Source organism: Capra hircus, chromosome 13 (assembly GCF_001704415.2).
Source record: "Capra hircus breed San Clemente chromosome 13, ASM170441v1, whole genome shotgun sequence".
Classification (NCBI taxonomy): domain Eukaryota; kingdom Metazoa; phylum Chordata; class Mammalia; order Artiodactyla; family Bovidae; genus Capra; species Capra hircus.
The window spans coordinates 15,900,300-15,919,578 of record NC_030820.1 but is presented as its reverse complement, the minus strand read 5'-3'; the positions used below and the strand labels follow the sequence as shown (position 1 = coordinate 15,919,578).

The 19,279-nt window shown below is 45.7% G+C and overlaps 1 protein-coding gene across 1 annotated transcript in view; it reads right to left on the bottom strand.

Moving 5' to 3' along the window:
• The window catches only part of PROSER2 (proline and serine rich 2), a 44,296-nt gene continuing 25,455 nt past the window's right edge, over positions 439–19,279 (bottom strand). Inside the window, exons 3-4 of the mRNA XM_018057006.1 lie at positions 3,925–4,177; positions 439–2,278 (exon numbers count right to left, since the gene is read on the bottom strand). Coding sequence (XP_017912495.1) covers positions 1,305–2,278; positions 3,925–4,177 — 1,227 coding nt within the window. The 3' untranslated portion in view covers positions 439–1,304. The remainder of the gene's footprint in view (positions 2,279–3,924; positions 4,178–19,279) is intronic.

The window sequence follows — 19,279 nt, the reverse complement described above, 5'->3', positions numbered from 1 at the left end:
TTGGATTATTATTTTAATTGGGAACAGAACACATTGTTGAAGAAAAAGCACTTTAGTTCACAGAAATGTTATGGAGATGTGTCCTTAAAAGACTTCTTGATTAGGAAGTAACAATTTCTGTGGCATCATCTCAACACTGAGATGGTTTGTGTATCAAAAGAATAGGAAGTGATTGAATCTTGCAGTTATGCAACAGGGTTTTAAGAAGTTAATATGTATGTAATAATGTGTGTGCATACCACCTATATCTGTATATGCTGCTAAGTCGCTGTGTGACCCCATAGACGGCAGCCCACCAGGCTCCCCCGTCCCTGGGATTCTCCAGGCAAGAACGCTGGAGTGGGTTGCCATTTCCTTCTCCAATGCATGAAAGTGAAAAGTGAAAGGGAAGTCGCTCAGTCGTGTCCGACTCTTCGAGACCCCATGGACCGCAGCCTACCAGGCTCCTCTGTCCATGGGGTTTTCCAGGCAAGAGTACTGGAGTGGGGTGCCATCACCTTCTCTGATATCTGTATATATGTCCCTATAAACATACATTATATACATGTATATACATAATACATGATCATACACATATCTCCCAGTAACAAAGGCTCTGTACTTTGATAAGACTTTCTTAAAATTACCCCCTTTTCCAAACTGAACCCTTACATTCCATTCTCATAACTCAACATTACAGCAAATCATACTCTAAAGGCTTTAATTTTCAACTAAAAGAAAAAAACCAGGGCAAACCAAATTTTATCAAGAAACAAAGGCATATCTCAGGCTAACATACTTTCACCTTTAAAAACTAACAAAAGACCAAAACAGTACTTTAAGACACTATGAAAATTGAACAAGCACTTCTTTATTTTCTTGAAAAGAAGGGGAAGTTCCCTTTCTTAGGGAAACGAGTATAAGATCTACACTGGCTTTCCTCTCATGCATTCGAGGATTAAAGGTTAGATCAGAGTCTCAACAACAGCAAAAAAAAAAAAAACAGACCCAAATCCCCTTCCTCCTAGATCCAAAAAACATACGGCATTTACAAATCATAGAAACCTATAGGTTTTCAAGGTTATTCTCTGAGCTCCTGGAAAAGGGAAGACAAGATGTGGTGCGGGCCCTCTCACGTGGAAGGATGTCCCAGCTCGGATGCAGAATGGAGGGGGTCAGCTCGTCTACTGACTCCCAGGCCTTCATCTCTAGTCGTCAACCGGGGACCCAGTTGGGGCTTTGCAGCTGCGCTGCGCGCATGTGCACATCGTTTTGGCTCTGCGCAACAGACCACCCTGCCTTCCGCGGCGCCCGCTCGCGCTCCATCATAAGTTCTCCTTCAGGAGGCCGAGCTTCCGCAGGGCCTCCCGGCGGGCCTCCTCCGTGGAGCCCCTGCCCGAGAACTGGACAGTGATGCCTTGGGGTCTGAACCCTACAGCCCTGGGGAGCGAGCCTGACCGCTTCCTGGCCGCCTGGCCGCAGTCCGGCTGCTGGGGTGCAAGTCTGCTGGGGAGGGCCGGGTCCGGACGGAAGGTCACCGTCTTCCCGGTGGAGACGAAGGGCCCGGCCTGGCTCCTGAGGACGTCGTGGATGCTCTGGAAGCCGTTGGCCAGCGGCAGGGGCTGTTCTGTCTGCACGCCTCTGGACTGCTGGGCGCCGCGGGCCCCTTCTCGCGTGGGGACAGCCTCCTGGGCCAGGCCTGGCTGGCTCTGCTCGGGAGAGATGCTTCTCTGCTCGGTGGGCTCGCCTCTCTGGGCCCGGTCCTCCGTCTCCCCCAAGGAGAGGAAGGAGACGCCGTTGATGTTGGCCAGGACCTGGGCTTTGCGCTCCTGCACGTTGACTGCGGCCTTGGAGATGGTCTTATTGAAGTCCTTCCCCGCGCTGTTGGTCACGCTGATGTTGCTCGGGAAGCGGTGGATCTTGGGCACTGGTTGGGCCGCGTGTCGGTGCCACGGTGAGTGGTCTCCGTGTCGAGGGGCCAGAGAAGCCAGCGTCCTCCATTCTGCAGGCCTGCCCTCTTTGGACGGAGATGTGGGCGAAAGCCCTTCATTCCCTGCCAGCTTCTCAGATATCTTCTGGGCGATGACCAGCGGAGTGGGGACCGAGCGGGTCAGTTTGGGGTGCTCTGCGGGAGGAGTGGGGGGCTCTCTCCTGGGGTGGGCCAGAGCTGCTGCAGGTGAGGCAGGTGGAGAAGATGGCAGGGCCTCAGGCCCTGGGGGGTCTGATGGGGGAGACATCTCTGCATCCTCTTTCTTGGGTTCAAGGTCAGGGGCGTCTTCCTTTCCAAAAGGGACAGCCCCTGAAAAGTAGTGAGAATCCTCATAAGCTACGGCCATTTGTAGAAATAAATGCATCACCTTTTCTTTCCACTGACTTTACAAAGGTCTCAAGGGATGTAATACCAGTTTTAACAGTACCTCCTGTACTAAAGTCCTTCTACGGCCCCTGAACTAGAGAAAGAGAAGGTAGTATGATTCTCAGAATCACGGGATAAAAGAAGTACAAGCCAGAAGCAGTCAGTACCTGGGACGCACAGGAGCCATCATCCTGAGACATGTACCAGGAGGAAACCACACCTTAGGTTATAGGGGATTTTTACACAGGGAAAGGAGGTGGGGTAGTTTGTGGTACCCACCAACCCCTCCCTCAGATCCTCTAGGTAAAGGATAGTTGGATGTGTCCCTCTCCTCCAGAAACAGAAATGTTTCTGGACAGCCTCTGATAGAGGTTACTATGCCAACCTGTGAACCTTTACTATTAATATAGTCTAACATACCTGATCATAGATCACCTAACACTTTTCTGCACTTATACTCATATCTGCTGCAAAATTGGGAACCATGTATTTATCTTTGTATCCTCAGAATCTCACACAATGCCTGCCACCAAATGGGTACTTAAAATTGTGATGAAAACATCATGTTAGAGAATTGATGGGCAAATGGCTTACATTCAAAATGTGTTTTCCTTAGCACAATTATACGATCTGACATGTTTTAAAGATCAGCTGGTTCAAATTTATCTTAGGAATTATTCTTCAGAGAAGTGTGATAAAAACCGGAAATTCATATTTAAGTCTCTTCTTTGAAAATTGAGCCCCATATTTGGAACATAAAACCAATAGTATGTGAAATTCTGTGTCATACACAGCGTTGCTTACAAAAAATAAAGGTGTGGGAGGGATATATTTCTAGAGGCATGTGACAAGTGGCAATATTTGCAGACAGCAGGGTAAAGATATTTCCCCTCCTATTTTTCCCTCATCTTTCTTCAGTCCTTAACCCCCTGCCCACATTTCAATATTCTTTCCAACCAGCAAAAAAAAAAAAAAAAAAAAAAAAATCTAGACGAAAGTTTTCTCCTTGCCCATGCATGCCCCTCAGTTTCTGTCACAGGACTCAAGGGACAAAAAGAGAGCTTTCCTCTAATGCCACCCTGAGTCAAGCAAAATAGATACTGAGCTGAATTTTTGTTCTGATCGATTTTGTTTTCCTGAACCAGTTGACTTTTCAGTTCAAATACTCCCACCTTGGAATAGGGGTATAATCTTACACATGAGTGGAGATTAAACCTCAAGGGCTAAAGTACTAGTCTTCTGTATGTTTTCTTTGTAGAATGGAATTGTTACCTGAAGCCATTTCCAGTTCCCTTTCTTTCTTTTATCCACACATGCAATCTGCTTGTTCAACCGATTGGTCTCATTCTTTATTCTCACCCCGTTGGAATTTCCCTTCCTGTGTTGTCATTCTAATATGCCATGAAAATATCTATTTGGTTGGTCAGTCAAACTACAGAGAGGATGCTTCCCCCCTACAAAAAATTTGATCAGCCCCACAAGCTTCACAAGCTTCTGTACAGGCTAGAAACACAGAGACCACGAGAAGAAGGAGGGCCTCTGTGTCTGGCACCACACAAGGAGCCACGTCAGGGTGCTCCTGTCCTCACCTGTGGTCTCCTTCACCTCCTCAAGGCTCTCAGGCTCCCCGGCTCCAGGGCCCGGCTGCACCAAGTCCACGACATCCTCTGGCTGTGAGGGAGCGGAAGTGCTCTCTCCCAGAGGCCTCAGAGAGCGCCACTGGGCGTCACCGGCACACAGGACCTGCTCCTCAAAGTCATCTTCCAGGGAATCAATTGTCTCTTCAAAAAACAGGAGGACGTCCTTTTCCTCGTGTGTGAGGTACCTCAGGCTCTCATCATCCTGTACAAAAGGTTTGGGCATGAGGAATGAGATAAGCCAACAGTGGCTTCACGGAAGGGGACCCACAACAACACAGAGATCAATACAGAGCCCAGGATGGAAATCATGGACCCTCCAATTTCCCACCTGGGGAGAGTGTACCACCCAGGTAACCGCTCCGGCACACCTCTGCCTGTGTGTCCCTCACCATTAGACCTGCATGAAAAAGGAGGTTGTCCCAAAGGTGTGGCAAATTATGGATCTTAGACAGTTTTGTTCCTCGTGAGTCAACGACAAGAAAGCAATTCTTCAGTACCTCCAGAAGAGGCTTTTTCAACTCACCACTAACAGATAACACGTGGTTTCCCCTTAGTAACAGTGGGGGGATCTCTGGTTAAAGACGGTGGAGTGAACTTACATATTTATCTCATCTCCCTCCAGAAACCTTACTAAAACGAAAATGGGCTTTATTTTTTTTTAAATACAAGTCACAAAGACAACTGTAATAGGAAAAGAGGTGACAGCAATATTTGGGAAGGTAGCAGAAAGAAAAGTGGGAACTGATGCAAAAGACCCAAGAAAAGTGAATTTTAGTCAGTATCTGGGGGCAGGGGCAGAAACCAACTTCCTGTGGTCTGGGGCTCAGACTTCACAGGGGTCAGCACAGTGTGGGGGTGCTGGGAGGTTCTGGAAGTCTGGCTAAGATGACACTGAAAAGAGCAGAACTGGATGAGAGGCTCTTTCAGAAGCAACTAGGTCACCCAGGCAGAAAACTAGACGTTTATTCTTAAAGAAGGTAAAGGAGGGATCAGAAGGGGTAGGGGCATCAAGCTGAGTTTACGGTGAAGAATCACACTGATAAAGGGGAGTCAGGGAATCAAACTGACCCTCTCTGGACAAAGGATCAGAAGGACCTTCTCTGGGGAACTGAATGATCCAAGTGCTAAGAGGCTCCAAAAGATCACTCTACCAGTGAAGTCACAGTCAACCACCCCAGCACAGAATATTTATAATCAGTTTAATATCTCACTCTTAAGCATGTGCATATAGCTGATGATCACCAAGCAGGCTAGAAAAACCTTTAAGGAGAAAGACACATCAAAACAAGAAGGAAAAAAAGGCAACTTACAAGAAATAAACCATGCGGAATACTGAAAATTCCAAGAAGATCATGAACATTCTCAGAGAGATCAGAGGAGAGACCGAATCCATAAACTAGAATCTGATGCTACTTTAAAAATCTAGAAGAAAAGAGCTCTTAGATATTAAAATGACAGGAAAAAAAAAAAAGCCTAGAAATAAACTAGAGTAACTGGAAAAGCACAACAAAAAAGTTTAAAAAAAAACCCACATTTTTTAAAGCAGAAAATTAGAGAATATGTGTGGGAGGGCCAACAACTGGCTAAAAATTTCAGAAACAGGAATCAGGAAAAACAGAGGGGAGGAAATGATCAAAGTAAACAGGCAAGATAATTCAAGGAAATGCCCTTAAACAGAAGGATGCAAGTTTCCAGATCAAAGGGTTGTGAGAACGACCTGATAAACAATAAACCAGTGCTACACCAGGCCCATCCCTTGAAGTTTCAGCCACGGGAGATCAGTTATAAAGTTATAATTAAAATGGTATTTTATCAGTGTACAAAGAGAGAAGAAGACGAATGAACAGAAAAGAGAACCTGGAACAGCCTGACCCACGCACTGTCACCTGATGTACAACCAAGGAGCCTGCAGTGGGAAAACACTGATCTTTTCAGGCAGTTGTGCTGCAAACAGTGAATCGTGAACTCACACCGTCCACAGAAGCTCATTCTGATGCACTGTAATGGGCCTTCAATTGGTTTTAACAGACCCTCCAGGTAATACTGATGCACTAACATTTGATATGCATTGATCTGGTTTTTTTTCTCTCAATAATATCTTGTAGTTTCGAGTGAACAGATTTTACAGTTTTTGTTATTTCTCTTCTTAGGTATTTGATGTTTTGTGATGCTGTTAGAAATGGCATCACTTTAAACATATTTTTATTTATTTATTTGGCTGCACTGGGTCTTTGCTGCAGCATGTGGGACCTACTTCCCTGATGAGGGATCGAACCTGGGCCCCCTGCACTGGGAACGGGAATCTTAGCCACTGGACCACTGGATTGCTCAGATATGGCATCACCTTTTAATGTCTTCTAATTGTTGCTGGTCTGTAGAAATACAAGATATACTGACCTTGAAATAAGTAAATTTAACAAACTTGCTGCACAACACTAAGTTTATCTGTAGGTTCTCTTCAGTACTCTGCATATACAGTGGTGTCTGTAAATGAAAGACTTTTATTTCCTCCTTTCCATTCCTCATGCCTTTCATTTTTTTCATTTTGCCTTATTCTACCACCAGGGTCCTCCAGTTAGCTGAACAGCAGTGGCATTTTTGTCTTTTGCCCAATATTAGGGAGAACGTTTTCCATATTTCACCATTAAGCATAGTGTTTGTTGTAGGTTTTTTTTAAAAAATGATATTCATCAGATTAAGAAAGCTCTCTTCCATTCCTAGTTTGCCAAGTGTGTTTTTCTTTAAAATAATGAATGGGTTTTAAACTCTGTCAAAGGCTTTTTCTTCCTTTGTTGCAGTGGTTCTGAACTAGGAGTGATTTTACCCTGCATGGGTCGCTGGCAATGTCCAGAGACAATTCTGGTGTCACAGTTTTCTCCTTAATTCTGTTAATGCACTGAAGTACAATGATTGATTTTCAACTATTACCAACCTTGCATTCTTGGAGTAAGCCCAACTTGGTTGTGATTCTGTCCTTTTTATACATCACTGAGTGTGATTTGCTAATATTTTGTTTAGAATTTTTGCATGTATATTAACAAGACAGTTAATTTTCATTGTCATCAAGTTTTGTATGTATTTTCTTTTTCAACTTTAAACTTAGAAAACAGTGTGCTCTAAGATTTTAGTTCACAGAGTATCTTTTTGCTCCACTTCTTTTACAAATATTTATTTATTTATTTGGCTGCACCGGGTCTTGATTGTGGCGCTCGGGATCTTCGATCTTCAGTGCAGCATGCAGGATCTTTAGTTGCATCATATAAACTCTTAGTTGCGGCATGTGGGATCTAGTTTCCCGACTAGGGGTCAAACCTGGGCAGCCTGCATTGGGAGTGTGGAGTCTTAGCCACTGGACCACCAAGGAAGTCCCTTTGCTCCACTTCTTTTGAGGCTAAGTGGGGTTGGGGAAGGAACAGACTGATTTTAAGAGCAATTTTTTTTCCAGTTGAAATTGTAATAGTTTCATACTAACTAGATCTCTCTAAGTTTGTCAGCTTACATACCTAACAGGTGTGTAGCCCCTAAAATGGAGAAGGCAGTGGCACCCCACTCCAGTACTCTTGCCTGGAAAATCCCATGGACGGAGGAGCCTGGTAGGCTGCAGTCCATGGGGTCGCTAGGAATCAGACACGACTGAGCAACTTCCCTTTCACTTTTCACTTTCATGCTTTGGGGAAGGAAATGGCAACCCACTCCAGTGTTCTTGCCTGGAGAATCCCAGGGACGGGGGAGCCTGGTGGGCTGCCGTCTATGGGGTCGCGCAGAGTCGGACACGACTGAAGCGACTCAGCAGCAGCAGCAGCAGCCCCTAAAAACTATTTTCCTTCTAATAAGAGCGTTGGTCTGAAGCACGTTAGGAGAGTAGCAGGATACTATAGGGGAAAATGGGCACAATGCATTCCTTATTTAATACTTTTTATTAAGCACTGAACCAAAGAAGAGAGGAGCAGATTTTAAAAGAACCAGTGTAACATCTTAGAAGTCCTCTGTGTCTACAGAATATATGACTAATGGATTCACACTTTATTCTGAGAACTCCAGGATCCGGCCCTACCTGGCTTTTAAATGTCACTCCTACTTCTTTCCCCTTTCTACTCTATAGCAGGGCTGATAAGCTTTTTTCTGTAAAGGGCTAGATAATAAACATTTTGGGCTTTGCAGTCTTAATGGTGGCAACTATTCCTCTCTGTCAATGTGGTGTGAAAGCTACACGAGATATGTAAATGAATGAGCTTAGCTTTGTTACAATAAAACTTTATTTACAAAAGCAGGCTGGGGGGCCAGATTTAGTCCACAGGCTGGGGTTTGCTAATTCTTGCCCTATAATCAAATCAAATCACTTGCTATTTCCTACACCTGTTTCTCTGTCAGCAATGCCCATGTCTACACAGCCACATCTACCTGTCCTTCCTGATCCAATTTAAATGACACCACACCTCCAGCCTACTCCCATAGCATCCACTGAATCATGCATTCAAATATTTGAGCATCTAGTAAGCATTGGGCAATGTAAATACAAGGGTGTAAATGATGTTCTTGCTGTCTGGTTTAGTCCCTTTAATGAGGGCTTCAGACAAGAAAATAAACACTTACTTTAGTGGGTGGAAAAAGACTATGACAAAGTGACTATGGGGTGTTGGAGAAACAGAATGGGCATCAATTCACACTTTTGGGACAAGGAGTCTGATATGGAAAAATTCTGGAGAAGAAATGATTGTCACTAATGTTGAAGAATTGGGTGAAAATTAAACAAAAAGAATCCAGGGATATGTATTTTGGAGAAATCCTGTTGGCCATAGTGTGGAAAACAGGAAAGAGTTCGGACAACTGAACACGGAAGCAGTTTAGACAAAAGTTAAAAGTCACCTAAAGAAGAGCCGTGGTGATGAGAGGAGAGAGAAGGAGATGGAGCTGAGGGATGTTTAACAGGAAGAATCAACTCTTTGTATAAAATTCTATTTTTTTACTGTAGTTGTTCATCACCCATGCATTTCCCCTTTGCTAGACTTCACAGGAAAGACCCACATCTGAGGTATCCATGAACTCTGCACAGAGCTGTCGCGTGTCCAGGAGGCAGGCCCTGAAACCATGTGTCAGCTGCCTCCTCACCATGTAGGTCTGTCCTGGTGCTTTGGCCACCAGACACAGAGCTTTCATAACAAATCCAGCAATGCTACTCAATCTGTGATTTTTTTTTAGATTTAGTGCATGTTGGCGGGATCATCTCGGTCACAACGTATGGCACAGAGCTTCCTGTCTCCTCTTTCCTGTCTGCCTCAGTCTTGCTGGATTATCGTGCATCCATCATTCAGCACATGCCACTCCTCATGACTCCCAGAGGCACCATAAGACATTTCCCATTTTTCTTCTTTCTATGCAAAGCCAACAAATTGCCAACATCTACTGGATCATAGAAAAAGCAAGAGAATTCCAGATAAAGTTCTGCTTCATTGACTACACTAAAGCCCTTGACTGTGTAGATCACAACAAACTGTGGAAAATTCTTAAAGAGATGGAAATACTAGACCACCTTACCTGCCTCCTGAGAAACCTGTATGCATGTCAAGAAGCAACAGTTAGAACATGGAACAATGGACTAGTTCAAAACTGGGAAAGGAGTACGTCAAGGCTATATATTGTTGCCCTGCTTATTTAACTTATACGCAGAGTACATCATGAGAAATGTTGGGCTGGATGAAGCACAAACTGGAGTCAAGATTGCTGGGAGGAATATCAATAACCTCAGATATGCAGATGACACCACCCTTATGGCAGAAAGTGAAGAGGAATTAACAGCCTCTTGATGAAGGTGAAAGGGGAGAGTGAAAAAAGATGGCTTAAAACTCAACATTCAAAAAACAAAGATCATGGCATCTGGTCCCATCACTTCATGGGAAATAGATGGGGAAACAATGGACACAGTGACAGACTTTATTTTGGTGGACTCCAAAATCACTGCAGATGGTGACTGCAGCCATGAAATTAAAAGACGCTTACTCCTTGGAAGAAAAGCTATGACCAACCTAGATAGCATATTCAAAAGCAGAGACATTACTTTGCCAACAAAGGTCCGTCTAGTCAAGGCTATGGTTTTTCCAGTAGTCACAGATGGATGTGAGAGTTGGACCATAAAGAAAGCTGAGCGCCAAAGAATTGATACTTTTGAATGGTGGTGTTGGAGAAGACTCTTGAGAGTCCCTTGGACTGCAAGGAGATCGAACCAGTCAATCCTAAAGGAAAGCAGTCCTGAATATTCATTGGAAGGACTGATACTGAAGCTCCAATACTTTGGCCACCTAATGTGATGAGCTGACTCATTGGAAAAGACCCTGATGCTGGGAAGGATTTGAAGGCAGGAGGAGAAGAGATGACAGAGGATGAGATGGTTGGATGGCAGACTCAACGGACATGAGTTTGAGCAAGCTCCTGGAGATGGTGAAGAACAGGGAAGCCTGATGTGCTGCAGTCCATGGGGTTGCAAAGAGTTGGACATGACTGAGCGACTGAACATGCAAAGCAGTTCAGCTCAGTAATACAATAACAACAGAAAATGCTGCAAGTCTAAAAGGATTAGAGTTTTTAGCATGACGAAGGCTTCCCTGGTGGCTCTTTACCAGTTGGTACAGAATCTGCCTGCAATGCAGGAGACCCAGGTTCAGTCCCTGGGTTGGGAAAATCCCCTGGAGAAGGAAATGGCAACCCATTCCAGTATTCTTGCCTGGAGAATTCCATAGACAGAGGAGCCTGGTGGGCTATAGTCCATGGGATTGCAAAGAATCAGACACGACTGAATCAGAGCAACGTTCACTTTTAGCATGACAGATGTCCCTCTAGTTAATAATTACAACCACCACCGATGTTGTTAGGGTGACATGAAAATGCTAACAACCAAGAACAAAGATAAACGTTAAGCCCAACTTTTCATTGAATCAAATGTCTTGGGAAATAAACTACTGCTCTCTACCCTCTTCCTCCTACTTTGACTATCCCAACTCTGTGTTTCTATTCCCTGGACTTTGAGATAATCTACTTTGGGAGGTACCATGATTTCTGTTTGGTTGGACAGACAGTAGAATTAAATAGGCAGCTGGGCTGGAAGAAACCATCAGCTTAAGACATGCCCATTTCACACATTAAGTGAGGAGCAGATGTGAGAATGGGGGGCTTCCCTGGTGGTCCAGTGGTTAAGACTCTAGGCTGCCAGTTCATGGGGCCTGGGTTCAATCCCTAGCCAAGGAAATTAGATCCCACTTGCTGTGCAGCGCGGCCGAAGATTTAAAACAAACAAACAAAAAAAGTAAGAATGGGTTATATAAACCTGGCACGTCTAATCCATCCTCAGAGCAAGGAGTCCCAACATCAGATTTCAGTTGGAGAGTAAGCTTAGGAAGGGAAACTCCCATTCAACCATTTCATGTTGTGCAACAAACTGTGGGACTCGGGCTGAGAGAACCAACCCAGAGAGCATGCAACCCATCCAGCTCCCTCCCTGAAAGTGTGAAAACTGGCTGCAGAGGTACTGCTGTGACTTCCTAAGTGGCTGAAGTATTTCATAGAGTGGCCAAGGCCAGAACTAGTTCTCTGCTTGCTCTCTGTCCTCTCTAGTCATTTCCCTTTCTAATCACATACTAATCCAAGACCTGTGCTTGGATGCCTGCTCTTCTTGTACATCTGATCCGGAGTTCCTCAAGCTAACATTTCTGCTTCAGTGTTACTGCAAAACACGAGACATAAGTCATTTTTAATGGGGCAGGTCTGCAGTCGGAGCCCCTGGCCCTGGCAGTCTCAGATTCTTGCATCCTCCTCTGTCCAGCCTCTCTCACTCGAGTTAGAGTGTGGAGGGCGGGCTGGGTGACTTGTTCATGATCAGCCTGGCCTTGAGCCTTGACCAAGGGCCAAACACACCGTGGACTCAGTCTGTTGACTAATTCCCCAAACAAGCCGCTGCCCTCCACATGACCCTGCACTCTCCGTGTACCCAGGAGAGTCAAGGAAGCAGAAACAGAGGGAAGCCCCAGTGCTGAGGGCCAGGGGTTCAGGGCCAGGAAAGGGGCAGATGGCAGGTGGCCGAGAGAGCTCCCGTCTGTGTCTCTGACCCCGGGAGATGCTGCTGCTGCCTCTCTCAGGCAGGGATGTTAAAGAAGAAGACCTCGGCCTCGGGGAAGCCTGACAGGCAAGGCAGCAAGCACAGGCGCGTCTATGGAGCCAGGAAGTGGACGGGAGGCTGGCCAGGGCCGGGGGCAGCTGGAGGGCGGGGCAGTGACTGCTAGTGGGCTCGGGGTTTGTTTTGGATGATGAAGATGTTCTAATTTGGCTGTGATGATGGCTGCACATCTCTGTGACTCTACTAAAAACCACTGAACGGCATATTATAATGGGTGAGCCACAGGGTCTGTGAATTATATGTCAATACAGCTGTCATAATATGTTTAAGGAAAAAAATGCAAGGCAGTGGCCTGGGGGCCCCACGAGAGGAGGGAAGAGAGCTGGCGTCCTGGTGGGGTGGCCCCTACTTGATCGCTGGTGCTACTGGACAGGAGACATGCTACCTCAGTCCCCGGAAAACTAAGCGGAGAGGGAATGAGGATAAAACACACAGCAGCTTTCTTGGAAAGGGTGAATGGGAGAGAATGTACGTTTGTCCCTATCATTTGGAAGGTGGTAGGCTGACAGAATTGTTTTTTGTTTAAACTCCCCTTCTATCAATGGAGTTTTTATTTTTAAAATGTTTTCCCTCCTAATATTCATTTCCTTTTTTAAAAATTGGAGTATAGTTGCTTTACAATGTTGCGTTAGTTTTGGTACAACAGTGTGAATCAACCATATATCCCTTCCCTCTTGAGCCTCCCAGCCACCCCCATCAGTGAAGTTTTTAAAGTGCATATTTGGGCTGAGGAGTAAAGGGAAGTTCTTTATGGCTACAAGTCTCCAGAGGCTGAAAGAGAAGCTGAAAGAACCGTCCAGAAAACCATCTCGCCCCTGTGCTACCCTTCCCACCACACTGCCTGAGGGTGGGGTCTACAGGCCTCCCAGGGAAACACTGCTTTGCTTCAAGAACTGGGGAGTACAGACATTCCTACCCTAATCTGTGTGCTGTGATGGTGAAGAAATAATTTCTAATGTATTCAAACCAGAAAATTCAAAATGCCAAATCTACTGCTGTAACTGTAACACACAAGTTCGAGTCTCCTAGGAGCAGGACAGATCCCGGTCTCTGCGAGGTCTGCCCTCTCCAGCAAAGATGACAGCGCAGCGTCCCTCTGGTCCCCGCAGGGCTCCGAGGGGAACATACTCCCGGCCGGACGACAAACCCTTCCAGCGACTCCGACCAGCCATGATAACAGTCAGCAATCCTAGACATCCTTATGGGAATTCTGGGGTGGGACAGGAGATGTGTTTGTAGGGAAATGGGAGAGAGAATAAAACCTTTATATCGTTGAAGAAAAATGTCAAGAAGGCTTAAAACACTCATACTAAAACAGCAGCAGTGTTAGTCGCTCAGTCGTGTCCGACTCTTTGCAACCCCATGGGCTGTAGCCCCCAGGCTCCTCTGTCCAGGGTATTCTCCAGGCAGGAATACTGAAGTGGGTTGCCATTTCCTCCTCCAGGAGATCTTCCGGACCCAGGGATTAAACCTGGGTCTTTGGCATTTCAGACAGATTCTTTACCGTCTGAGCCACCAGGGAAGCTCCCAAAACCCCACTTTAAAAAATCCTGAATTAATTCAATTTTGAGGCTTCTTTTCTACCTTCGACTTCTTTTATTTTTTTATCTTTTGGCCACACTGCACAGCATGTGGGATCTTAGTTCCGCAACCAGGGATCCATCCTGCACCCTCTGTGTTAGAAGGGTGGAGTCTTAACCACTAGACCATCTGGGAAATCCCAGGGTTTTTTATCTTTTGTTTTGCTTTTCTTTTAAACAAAGAAATTGGGTTTAATGGCAGATTAAGATGGTGATAACTCCCTGTGAGGGAGGGGGTAAAAAATGAACCAGCAGAAATCATCTGTGTCTTAAACCAAAAAGAAAGAAGGGGGATGGAAATTATGAACGTTGTTTTTGTTCAGTTGCTAAATCCTGTCTGACTCTTTGCGACCCCACGGACCACAGCACACCAGCCTTCCCTGACCTTCACTATCTCCCAGGGTTTGCTCAAACTCATGTCCATTGAGTCGGTGATGCCATCCAACCATCTCATCCTCTGTTGCCCCCTTCTCCTCCTGCCCTCAATGTTTCCCAGCATCAGGGTCTTTTCCATTGAGTCGGCTCTTCGCATCAGGTGGCCAGAGTATTGGGGCTTCAGCACCAGTCCTTCCAATGAATATTCAGAGTTTATTTCCTTTAGGATTGACTGGTTTGATCTCCTTGCTGTCCAAGGGTCTCAAGAGTCTTCTCCAGCACCACAATTATGAAATATTATGATGGCTAAAAAATTTCTTGAGATGAACCCAGATCTCTTAACCCCTACTCTCCGGGATTAGGCCACCTTGGGTGTTTGTTTTGGCAGAATCTGAGCTGATGCTCACATTTTCTTTCTACAGACACCAAAATGATCTCCCTGACACCTGAGTAAGGCTTTACTAATTTAAAAACCCAAGTTGATGAGAGCCCCCACCCCCGACACATCAACAAGGAGCTGAAACTCAACACAGGGGCAGCAAGAAGAGAATAGGAATCAGTCTCTTCTGTGAATGCCACGCTTACTTTGGCAACCTCATAAGAAAGCCCATAAGTACATGTGGCCTTTCCCATGGTTTCATCACAGGAGTTTAATTATGGTGATTTTTAACTAGTCCCCATTGTAATTTTTCACTATGGTTAACGTAAACCTGTACTTCTGGCCGGAAAGAGACACAAACAAGCCAGTGGGGGATGAGATATGTGTGCAGTTTTGATTACAGATCGAAAGAGTCATGGCTTTGAGGGCTGCCTTGAACTTCTCTGAACTGGCAATGTTATAAAGCGGTCCTGACCGATAACGGGAACGCCTTAAGTGCATGGCGTCATGTGTGAGACCCCACATCAGCTTGTCACACGTCCCAGAGCTCCACACTGCTGTTGGGTCACCACACTGTCAGGTCCCGAAAAGATTAAAGTCGAGTTTTATTCCATCACCTATCTGATCTGGTGTGTAGCAGGCATTTACTACATGTTTACTGAATTGACCTCTCATCAAAGCTATTTAGCTTTGTCTTAAAATAGCCGTCCTGTCCAGGAAGTTTTGGGTTCATTCTGGGGAAGGAGCCAGAGCTGAAAGGACAGTGGGGTTGCTACTGACCAGTCTCTTCTCCTTTCCATGCCTCTGTTCTGTGTCTTCTCCTTGAAACTGTCTGGCGACCCGCGTGTCAGATTCTTAGTGTCCCGTTTAGACCTCAGTGGAGCCGGTGTGGAGACAGCCTCACCTCCACTTGTTTTACCTTCTCCTTCCACAACTGATGGGTGAGACCAAACGACCTCAAAGGTTTTGGAGAGGGAAGGGGTGATCAGGAGCTGACAACCGCTATCTGGTCACAGCCCCATTCTGTGACTTGAGGGCCACAGGATTTGTCTGCTGAGGGACCAGGGAGGGTTTCAAGACAGCTTAAAGGAAAGGGAAAGCGAAATCACTCAGTCGTGTCTGACTCTTTGTGACCCCATGGACTGTAGCCTACCAGGCTCCTCCATCCCTGGGATTTTCCAGGCAAGGGTACTGGAGTGGGTTGCCATTTCCTTCTCCAGGGGATCTTCCTGACCCAGGGATCGAACCCGGGTCTCCCACATTGCAGGCAGACACTTTGCCATCTGAACCACCAGGGAAGCAGCTTCAGTTCAGTTCAGTTCAGTTCAGTTCAGTTCAGTTGCTCAGTCGTGTCTGACTCTTTGCGACCCCATGAATGGCAGCACGCCAGGCCTCCCTGTCCATCACCAACTCCCGGAGTTCACTCAGACTCACGGCCATCGAGTCAGTGATGCCATCCAGCCATCTCATCCTCTATCATCCCCTTCTCCTGCCCCCAACCCCTCCCAGCATCAGGGTCTTTTCCAATGAGTCAACTCTTCACATGAGGTGGCCAAAGTACTGGAGTTTCAGCTTTAGCATCATTCCTTCCAAAGAAATCCCAGGGATGATCTCCTTCAAAATGGACTGGCTGGATCTCCTTGCAGTCCAAGGGACTCTCAAGAGTCTTCTCCAACGCCACAGTTCAAAAGCATCAATTCTTCGGTGCCCAGCCTTCTTCACAGTCCAACTCTCACATCCATACATGACCACTGGAAAAACCATAACCTTGACTAGATGGACCTTTGTTGGCAAAGTAATGTCTCTGCTTTTGAATATGCTATCTAGGTTAGTCATAACTTTTCTTCCAAGGAGTAAGCGTCTTTTAATTTCATGGCTACAGTCACCATCTGCAGTGATTTTGGAGCCCAAAAAAATAAGGTCTGACACTGTTTCCACTGTTTCCCCATCCAGCAGCTTACTGGATATCAAAACTTCAAAAATGTAGCAATGATTTTAGGTCATCATTTTTGCCCAAGCTAGAGGTAAAAATAAATAGGAAGTATGCTTTGGGACTTGGGATGTTTCCAATCCACTCTCAAAGTGGCACACAAACTATGAAATTCCTTAATTCCTACAGTATTCAGAGGGTCCTGCTCTTTCCAGCTAGCCAAATCATATTCTTTCCTGGAGGACGCTCCAGGGTGCCCGCAGGGCAGAACAGACTTCAGACTGTGTTCTTCAGACAGTCGAAGAACCTAGGGATCCTGGCATGGGGCAGCACTGGTCCCTGGCAGTGAACCCCAGAGGTTTGATGAGATGCGTGAATGTCTGAGATACTCTCCTTAAGAGGTTAAGAATATAGGTCACCTACACCCAAAGCTTCCTTTGTCACCCTGAAGAGCTGTCATTTATGAATGTCTCCAAATCCTTCCTGAACCTTTTGTTTTGAATCCCGTCACCTCTCGAGGCTGTTAAGTTCCAGAACCACCACAACAACTTTGTATTGTACTGAAGCTGTCCTTACATTTCAGAGGAAAAAGAGACCCTCTTAGTCAAGTGTACAAAGATTTGGTCCACTCGTTCTAGTTCTAGCTGTACATTCTGCTAGAAAATGTTCAGAGGAAGAATTCCTTACGAAAAAAACAGTACGTGTACACAACCACAACTAGCCGCTTGAAGGGCTGACTTCTTTTTGGCTGGGCTGGGGCTTCATTGGGGCACACAGGCTTTCCCTAGTTGTGGCGAGTGGGGGCTGCTCTGCAGTTGTGATGCTTGGCCTTCTCACTGCGGTGGCTTCTCTTGCTGCAGAGCACAGGCTCTGGAGCACCGGGGCTTCAGTAGTTGGGGCTCCCGGGCTCCAGAGCACAGACTCAGCCGCTGTGGCCCACGGGCTCCAGAGCACAGACTCAGCAGCTGTGGCCTACGGGCTAAGTTGCTCTGTGGCATGTGGAATCTTCTTCAGTTCAGTTCAGTTCAGTCCAGTCGCTCAGTCGTGTCCGACTCTTTGCGACCCCATGAATCGCAGCACGCCAGGCCTCCCTGCCCATCACCAACTTCTGGAGTTCACTCAGACTCACGTCCATCGAGTCAGTGATGCCATCCAGCCATCTCATCCTCTGTCGTCCCCTTCTCCTCCTGCCCCCAACCTCTCCCAGCATCAGAGTCTTTTCCAATGAGTCAACTCTTCGCATGAGGTGGCCAAAGTACTGGAGTTTCAGCTTTAGTATCAGTCCTTCCAAAGAAATCCCAGGGCTGATCTCCTTCAGAATGGACTGGTTGGATCTCCTTGCAGTCCAAGGGACTCTCAAGAGTCTTCTCCAACACCACAGTTCAAAAGCATTAATTCTTCGGCAGGGAATCAAACCCGTGTCCCCTGCACTGGCGGGCAGACTCTTTACCACTGGACCACCAGGGAAGTTCAACACAACCAACCTCTTGAGTGATAAAGAGTTCATTTACTTCACCTTCCCAGAATAGCCTAGGTCATAACGGCAGCCATGTGGATAGCCACAACAATCCTACCTAAGCAGCTCTTTCAATTTTTAACTTGTACTGGCTCAGGAGAAAGGTTTCTAAAGAACAAAGATCTGTTCTCTTCCAGGCAATGGGAGTTTAAAAGCTTTACGATACTCTCGTTTAACATTAGGCACTAATGTTTATCTTCTTCTTAAAATAACCTTTGCTTAAAAGAAATACCCACTTCTATAAAGTGGAATCAGACTGTCTTCTAAAATTAATTTAGCCTCCCTGGGTCTTAGGTGTGGCACATAGGATCTAGTTCCCTGACCAGGGATTGAACCTGGGCCCCCTGCATTGGGAATGCAGAGTCTGAGCTTCAGGGAAGTAGCAGAACTTGACTATGTTTTACTTAAAGAGTCTTACAAGGGGTGCATTTAATCCCATACAATCTGGAGGCCTAAAAACACTATTGCTGATGAATCTTTTATGAGGTCAGAGAATCAGGAACAGGGAGTGTAGAAACTACTACGGTTGATTCTCATTCTAAAGAGACAAATCATAAAAAGACTACGTATTTAGATATATCCTCCACAAATTTGGACTCTTAGAAAGCAGAGTATAAGGATAACAAATTTTTTAAAAACTGTAGTGGTGTAGACAGTTCACCATTCAAGGGAACCTGGCTGCTAATATGGTGTTTTGTAAAAGTCAAATGTTCCACAGGCATTTAGAAAACTCTAGTTGCCATTTAAAATCAAATGCCAGATTTTCTCCGTGTATCCGTTCTATCTAAGCAAGATACGCACCTGTGAAAGGAAAAGAGATGACAACTAAAGTCGGCCCGATGATTTTTCCATGAAGGGAAATGCTTGAAGCTTAAAAAGAGCCCACTGGTCTAGGTAGAAAGTACTGGAATGGGATGGGAACACATCCTCCATCAGACAGTGAGAAGCAGGTAGGTGAGTGGGGTATGGACCGAATCAAGCAAACAGAATATAAGAATATAACTGAATGACGTGCTTCATAAAAGTATGGATCCCGTAATGCCGTTTCCACAACTGTTCTCTATTACATAAAAGGAAGAACATACAGATGAATCAAATATGTCACAGTGCTGCTGTAAGATTTTACCGGATAGAAAAGAGTAGAGGGCAGGCATTCTTTAATTTAAAGTCAAGGTGAACAAACAACTTCTGCAGCTCAATTCCAGAAAAATAAACGACCCAATCAAAAAATGGGCCAAAGAACTAAATAGACATTTCTCCAAAGAAGACATACGGATGGCTAACAAACACATGAAAAGATGCTCAACATCACTCATTATTAGAGAAATGCAAATCAAAACCACAATGAGGTACCACTTCA